The following is an 8,709-nucleotide window of genomic DNA, read 5'->3' on the forward strand; positions in this document are numbered from 1 at the left end:
GATGAGATAGAAATTTTCCATTCTTCAACATCAAAAAAAAAAAATACTCTTCAGGAGTCTGATTTTATAGCCTATAAAACAATAAACACGATACTGTAAATCTGACAAATATCTAAATTACACAATGAAATAGGCTGTAAAACAATAAAAAATAACCTCAAACTTTCATCATGATGAATCATTTAGTTCTCTTTATTTATATTTACTTTACTTTTTTTCCCTTAAACATAACCCAACACCAGAAGCATGATCATTTATTTCCAAAATGGGAATGAGATTTTGGACAAAAATATAAAATAACAATCACAGGATCCAATTAATGCAAGCATGATATTCACTTTGAAATGAATGTTCCCACATTAGCTTGCAATCTATCAAATCAAAAAGATTTAACAATCCCAAAAGAAAAAGATTCCATGAAGTCTGCAAGGACTAGACGCTGTTTAATGACTGGCCTGTGCAATGGAATTGTACAAAGCTCCGCCTCCAATCCTATCACCTGCTTGGCATGCAAAACAAGGGTGAACAAGGGTGAAACACCAGGGTGAAAATTCATCAGGGTGAAACAACGTGATACTTGCCGAGAGAGCGAAGGTCGCCGTTATGTTGCCAGATAGCGGCCTCTATTGGAACATAAATCTTTGTAAATTTCCATCATAAACACGAGTCTTCCTTATCTGTTCATGGAATCGGTTCAAGTTTGAAGACTTAGATAAAAGCTTTCACATTCATTTACTTAAAAAGGGAAATGCATTATTCTGTAGAATGTATTGAGATGGAATGCTACGGTACAACTCAGGCTCAGCTGATGTGGTTATATTTTAGAAAGCACACACACACATACACACACACACACACACACACACACAGTGAAGTGCAATTTAAAGACTAGGAATGGAACTTGATCTCATGAAAATAAGCTTAATAGAAAAACAATTAAGTAATAATGCCATAAAAAAAACAATAACAAAACAAACAAAACTTCACGCTCTAACAGTTCATTCAGTCCTGCCCCTTTAAAAAAATTATTTATGCATTACATTCTTTTTAAAAAAATGTAAGCATATTTTCAAGAGTTTTAGAAAAATATTTGAAATACCCGCATTTAGCTTGTTGCGTTTAAACGTTTCCGTATTATTTCAAGCTTTTAGCTCACTTTATACATGGCCTTTTCTAATCAAACAAACACAAAAATGAGAAGTAAACATTTTTCCAACATAACTGAATAGCAGTTATTGCTCCCTCTAGTGGTATGCCTGCATGTTTGCACATGCAAAGTGCTACATAAATACAGTCCTCTCTGTCGGCTCAGTTGTTTTCCATCAGGAAGTTGATATTGTGGGGGTCTACGTCATAGTCTTCTTGGGTTAGAAGGGAATAGAGTCGAGTTGCTGTGGCTTGGTTCCTCTCACGGATGCTCCATTTTCGCAGCATGGCGAAAACCCGCTCTTTGTGTAGTTTGTTATCCTCCTCGATCTGCTGAAGGGTGGTGGTGTTCATACCTAGTGCCATTATTCCCACCTGCCTCCAGTTGTTCCCAATGCAGCCGGCCACCTTCATCATCTCCCTCTCACTCACCATCCTGGAGTCTGAGAAAAAGTTACGTAATGGAGCAATGCAAACATGAAGCTGTTACACAAGATGCAAAGCAGAGGTGTGTATGTGACTCACTGATTATAGACAGCTGCTCCTGCAGAACGTCGTTTTCCAACACCTCCTGCCTTCGTTTGGCTGTCGTCTCTGATAAACAAACATCATTTTCAAATTACAAATAGATTATGCATGTACTAGAAAGTTTGAAGGCTATATATATATATATATATATATATATATATATATATATAGTGCCTAGTGGTTAGTGCGCAGACATATGGCACAAATGTGGCGAACATGGCGAAATTACGTTCACGGCGACCCGATTCAAATCCCATCTCGAGGTCCTTTTGCCGATCCTGTCCCCCTCTCTCCGCCCAATGCTTTCCTGTCTGCTCTCTACTGTGCTCTCCAAATAAAAGGCACAAAAAGCCCTTAAATATAAATAAAAAAAGCTATATCTTTATCGTTATATAGTCATCATCCTTGGTGTGAATGGGACTTGAGAATTATTAGCATTGTGACATTATTTTCTAGACAATTAAGCTCATTTTACCCCCCAGTTTTCAATTTATGTAATGCAGTGTAACATATATAAAAAATATATTATCTTACTCTTCAAGTATTTATACATTACGGTGGCATTTATTTAAATTTATTTGATTTTAATTTTCAAAAATCATAGCAAGACTTACTTTTAATTATAATACAGTAAAAATGACTATTACAGTAATTTTTCCAATCTAACTGAATAGCAGTTATTGATCCCTCTGGTGGTATGCCTGCATGTTTGCACATGCAAAGGCATTTATTTAAATGTATTTTATTTTAATTTTCAAAAATCATAGCAAGACTTACTTTTAACTATAATACAGTAAAAATGACTATTACAGTAATAAGAAAAAACATTAAAAATGAAAAAGAAAATAACCTGAACCTTGATTTTGTCCTCTCTATTTATTTATTTAATTAATTATTTATTTCAGTCTTTCTGTTCAATTCAACTGTTCAAATAGTGTTTTTGAACCATGCTATAGTAAAGAACTTCAATTAATTAATGTGTTGTGGTAATTCTATAGTTGCTGTGGTAATGTAACAACATTACTTTATCCAATACTGTACTAAGTTTTCTACAACTATAGGGTATATTATACTACAATACACTACAGTTTACTGTAGTAAAAACTAAAGTATACTACAGTATTTATTACAGTTTATCAGTTCACTATAGTTCACTATAGTTAATACTACAGTATGCTGTAGCATTCATTAAAGTTTTGTAAATATAATATATAAAGTATACTACAATTTACAATAGTATTGTTCAAAAACACTATAGTATTTACTATAAGTTACTATAGTATTTTTTCATGTTGGTACATTTTTGTTATAATGTAAGTTTGCATTTAGTTGCAAATGATCTTCTGCTGAAATTCGAAATAAACATTCAAAATAAAACATTTAAAAAATAAAATGACCTGACACATTACAATAATGAAAATCGTATGCATAAAAGTCTTAATGTCAAAATATAGATGGTTCATAGTAGACGGTTTATAAGATCATACCTGTATTTTTTGTTGTCTTGCGTTTGTTGATTTGCAGTTTTTGAAGGAACTGCAGTTTAGGAAATGTCTCTTGCATATCTTGTGTTTTCAGCAATTTGAGGAAATCCAGAGCATGCTTGTTGTCTTTGTGAATCACATAATCCAAGATGTCCCGTACCTGCTTTGAACGCGTGTTGATGTCTTTGATGTTGTTGTACTCATTATTGGACAGTATGCGACGGGCATGGCAATGCTGAAGCAGGAACTCTGTATCTCCCATCAGGGCCTCCAGTAGCTCTGGCTTGTGTCTCTGAATGAGCTTGGTGCCATCTACTGGTCCATCCATTGCCTCTTGTGCTTGGTCAGTGATGTGAGAACCTTGATTTGACACCGGTTTTGAAAACGAAGATTAAGGCTGTAACAAAATCAGAAATACAAAAAATATAAAACTAATGAAGCTACTTCAGTCTCACATGTTTGGGAAACTGAAAGAATGGAGCAAATGATTCTTCTGTAATCCATCTTAAATGTTTTCAATCAAGAATTTAACATTTTTGTTATTATAACAATGAGTAACCACAACACTGTTACTACAACAAATTATTTCATATCCTTTTCCCAACTGGTTTATCAATATTCTGTAAGAAATGCAAATAAATGAGATCAGCAAAATAAATATTTTATTTGTTTTTTCTTTAAACAACTCATTTATGATATCTGTTCCAGTGTTGGGTAGGGCTGGGACAATAAATCAATGTATTGTGAATCGAGAAATATATAAAAATAATATATTTTCTGTATATATCGTGATTCTCTCTCGAATCGATACTGAGGTTAGTCTTCAACAGCAGATGGCACTACGTGCTTTAGAAACAGCTGTATTCTGCTTCCTTCCAATTCCTTATTCACACCACTTGAACCTTCTTTAAAACAATCATTCATAAAGTTTGAAAAGGTTGAAGCGAATTACAAGTGTGTTTTTAGTGGGCTGTTTACATTAATCTCACATCATAAAAGCATTCTGAGGTGTAAATACATTCTCAGACTCAGCCGAATGCACGAGAGCTCTTCTTCATGAACATTTGAGTGCAGTTAAAAAATAGCCAAGAGCACCATCTGCTGTTAAAAACTAAGCTCAGAATCAATTTGCGATGCATTTGGAAAATATCAGAAACGATCCACGAATCGCAATGCATTGAAATATTGTCCCAGCCTTAGCATTCAGGAAAGTTACAATATTGTGTTATGTTTTGGGGGCCTGAGAATACAAACTTTTGAAAACAGGTTTCAAAGTGCAAGTGTTTGAAAATGATACTGTTATTGTCTCCGTCTAAACTACAAAAATGTGAATTTGTGAAAGCTGTGACGTCATGCGCATGTGTATTATGTGTTCAGTTTATAGGCGCGTAGTGTTTCTTTACAAAGTGACATCGCCAGCTACTGGCCTGGCAGCAGAATACAGCGTTTTTAGTCGTTTTTGCGGATCCGTGTAAACGAGGATCATTTTGACAACACTATCCTCTGTATGCAAAAAACTCAAAGGAGAACGTTTCCATTTTTAGTACATTGTTGTCGTGTAAACGTACCCTAATTGCGTTACTTTGTTACTTTTTATGGAAGGTAATGCGTTACTTTACTTTTGTGTTACTTTTTATCACCTGGGCTGGGCTTGTTTGTCTTTTAAGGAAAAAAAGTTATATTTTTGGCAAATGTAAAGGCTCTTTCTCACCATAAGTGAAATTAATAAGCCTCAGGCTGAAGGAAATGCAAATTCACACCTGTACAGTAGAGGGCGCAACTCAAACAAACCGTTCAGCCGTGCTGCCATTCTGGATCGCAGAAGAATAGGACAGGAGAAGAAAGTTTAACACTCTTACTTTAGCAATAAAAACAAAGAAAATGAAACACAATGTGATGTTTATCTAAAGTACGGCTGGACGATATGACCTCAAATCAAAATCTCAATTAATCGAACATTTTACCTCGATTACAATTAATGTTTTTTTTGTTTTTTTTAAAGTGAAAGTGATCTCACATCGGGGCTCGCCGCTCACGCGCTGTCTGTGTGTGTTGCTGTCTCTGTGTTTGATTTCGCCTCCGTGTTGCTTCCATGCCGCTGACTGGACGGGGCGGAGTCACGTGACTACACATGCGGTAGTATGTTTATAAGGGGAAGGTATTGACAGGATTAAAAACTAGGGCTGACCGATATATCGCATGCGATTGTCACGCACATTTCGTCAGTAAAGCCGGTTCCCTGATTACCGCTAAATCGCCATCACCTGCTTTCAATTGGAGCGCCATTTAATAGACAGAGCCGTAGTTCACTGACAAGCCACGCAATATCGCGTTCATATCGCAGATGAATCGCCTTCGATAATGAACGCGATATCGCGAACCGGCTTTACTGACGAAATGCGTGTGACAATCGCATGCGATATATCGGTCAGCCCTATTAAAAACCGAAATATCCGTCATGGGAAAATTACCTTGGTTAGAGGTTCTGAATTTTGGTTTTGATTACTTTTCGATTAATCGTCCAGCCCTAATCTAAAGTAATTTTTAATTATTAGCATGGTTGAATTGTATCATTGAAGGTTAGCAGCAAAGACTTTGATAAGTAAAAGCATGATCACATTAAGTCTAGAACTAGAATAACCATCATGTTTACACACAACACCTCTGCACTTACTCACGATTGCCCTCAACATAGGGAGAGGAGAGCTATCAATCAATACATTTGGAGACAAAGTAGCTTGCATTACTTATTTGAAAAAGGAATTTTGTTGTAAATTTAAAAGTAATGCATTACTTTACTAGTTACTTAAAAAAGTAATCTGATTACATAACTTTTAATTTTATATGTTTGATATATTTATTTATTCTCCATGGTTCTTAGCCCATTTTTACCTATATATGAAGCACTGACAATTTCTAAACTAAAGGGCTTGACTTATTCAGATAGGATATTTGAATATTTTACACTATTTTACTGATCCTCTTGGGAAAAAATAAGGCATTACACTAATAGACATATCAAAAATTAGAATAACTATTAATAAAATACATAACAATAATATGTGATGTTATAATATGTAAGAAAATACTAGTGTTGGGGCAAGCAGCCGCCATATAAAAACAGATCAACAGATGACCTCCTATGAAACTGTAGCTGAAGGAAGTGTGTGTTGTCTTCATGATGAGTCACTCACATTGACATGTTTTTAAAAACCGCACATACTCTGTATCATTTCCAGATTAACAAGTACATATAGCTGTTAGGTTTAAATGTTAATGCACATGCTGATTACACACAAATTAATCAAATGATGCTGCAATGTTTCTTTTATTGTTGGTGTATAATTGTGAATGGCGCATCTCTCTTTGCATTATCTGTAGGGGACTTCCAGTTTAGTGCCCCACTACCAGAGCGGCGTCATCTTTGTTTACTTTCAACAAACGACTATGGCGCACATTTTATTAAATTAGTAGAGCTTTTGTTTGCTCAGGAATGATAGAACACTCTCTGCCTCGTTTAATTTTAGTGCATATCGATTACAAACACATTGCAATCACTCGCATCATTAGAGAGGCAAGAAGGCGCGCGAAACGGAAAAGAACAAAGAGAAATGCTCATTTCATCAACTGATGCAGCACGCGCGTTCAGTTCCGATCTACTTCCGTTTAAAGATAATATAGCGTTATTGTTACGGATACAAATTTGCGCGCGCTCACGTTGTTTTCGGTTTATCTTTTATTGTAGGATTATAGAAACTGAAAGTTTGAAATTCAGCGGGGTTTTTTCATCTACACAGATACCGAAAGCACCGAAGGCAGTTTCTCTACACACTGAATGAAATAACATTTCATTAAGCACGAAATTCAGTTTTGTTTACCTCAGTTTGACGGAGGGAAACCTCTGATGCCTCATCCACACTGCATCCGCATGTAATATGATATTGATACAAAACAACTTCTGCTGAGGCCGCCTTGTGGACATGGTGTGTTATTCATTTACCTACAACTAACATGTAAACTTTCACTATTAACAACTCCTTTCCAAATGCTTTTTAATTCTAATTAATTAAATTTGACATACTGACCTTAAAACTTCCCTGAATTTGTGATTCATCTACACTAAAATGAGTCATGAATGGGAGTGTGATGAAACATCTGCAATTCTGCATTTTAGTCAGTCTATTCTAGCCTAAGGGAAGTGATCACTGTAAACTGCTGAGACAGAAATAATGAACTGGTAAACTACGAAGAATTTTGTTCTGCACTGGTGGCCAACGAGTTTGAAGTTTAAGAAAGTGCATCCATCCATTATAAATGTACATGACTCAGGGGGAAGTGTTGCCAAGTCTGTGGTTTTCCCGCGGAATTGGGCAACTTTTACACTGTTGACGTGGATTGTTTTTCAAGGGTTAGTTCACCCAAAAATGAAAATTCTGTCATTTATTACTCACCCTCATGCCGTTCTACACCCGTAAGACCTTCGTTCATCTTCGGAACACAAATCAAGATATTTTAGTTGAAATCCGATGGCTCAGTGACTCGTGCACTAGCCCCCTCTGGCACGTCTACGCCAGAAAACAACACTTGCAAGTTGAGCTGCGCCGACCCGACACAATCTCGCCTCATGTTCACGTTCACGCGAGAGTGACAAAATGCTTTATGGTAATTCAAAAACAATGTATATATTATGACTTTATAAGACAATTTCGAAAATTACCCACCTCCATCGAGATTTCTTGTACTGTTGCAAAACTACTGCGCTGGTGAGCGTTGTAGTCGTTGTAGTCCAGAGCTGTGCTTGGAGTATTTACGACAGTGTGATTCACTGAAGGAACCTGTAGGGGGAGATTTGCATTTCTTACTGAGTTCCGCTTTAATGTACTAAAAACATATTTAAATCAGTTCATGTGACTACAGTGGTTCAATATTAATATTATAAAGTGACGAGAATATTTTGGTGCGCCAAAAAAACAAAATAACGACTTATATAGTGATGGCCGATTTCAAAACACTGCTTCATGAAACTTCTAAGCGTTATGAATCTTTTGTGTCGAATCATGATTCGGATCGCGTGTCAAATCGCCAAACTGCTGAAATCACGTGACTTTGGCGCTCCGAACCGTTGATTCGACACAAAAGATTCATAACGCTCCGAAGCTTCCTGAAGCAGTGTTTTGAAATTGGCCATCACTATATAAGTCGTTTTGGGTTTTTTTGGCGCACCAAAAATATTCTTGTCGCTTTATAATATTAATATTGAACCACTGTTCTCACATGAACTGATTTAAAAATGTTTGGATCTTGAGAGAGGAAATGTCATTGCTGGCTATGCAAGCCTCATTGAGTCAACGGATTTTAACAAAAATATCTTAATTTGCGTTCTGAAGATTAACAAAGGTCTTACGGGTGTGGAACGGCATGAGGGTGAGTAATAAATGACAGAATTTTTCATTTTTTGGGTGAACTAACCCTTTCATGTCCGCGGGTTGAATCGACCCCAAATAATGTGATATTTAGCCCCTGGAATGCGAATTTTACCAGGGGAGCCCTG

The 8,709-nt window shown here is 36.2% G+C and overlaps 1 protein-coding gene across 2 annotated transcripts in view; it reads right to left on the reverse strand.

Moving 5' to 3' along the window:
- Positions 1 to 176: 176 nt before the first annotated feature.
- zgc:174906 (uncharacterized protein LOC571548 homolog) overlaps positions 177 to 8,709 on the reverse strand; it is a 30,161-nt gene continuing 21,628 nt past the window's right edge. The window contains exons 1-4 of one of the 2 annotated variants that reach the window (XM_048177335.1): positions 7,037 to 7,224; positions 3,162 to 3,555; positions 1,672 to 1,740; positions 177 to 1,589 (exon numbers count right to left, since the gene is read on the reverse strand). In XM_048177335.1, coding sequence (XP_048033292.1) covers positions 1,309 to 1,589; positions 1,672 to 1,740; positions 3,162 to 3,486 — 675 coding nt within the window. In that variant the 5' untranslated portion in view covers positions 3,487 to 3,555; positions 7,037 to 7,224 and the 3' untranslated portion in view covers positions 177 to 1,308. Of the gene's footprint in view, positions 1,590 to 1,671; positions 1,741 to 3,161; positions 3,556 to 7,036; positions 7,225 to 8,709 lie in introns of those variants that run through there. The other variant, XM_048177336.1, reaches the window with a different exon arrangement.

This window comes from Megalobrama amblycephala, linkage group LG24, assembly GCF_018812025.1.
Source record: "Megalobrama amblycephala isolate DHTTF-2021 linkage group LG24, ASM1881202v1, whole genome shotgun sequence".
NCBI classification, from domain to species: domain Eukaryota; kingdom Metazoa; phylum Chordata; class Actinopteri; order Cypriniformes; family Xenocyprididae; genus Megalobrama; species Megalobrama amblycephala.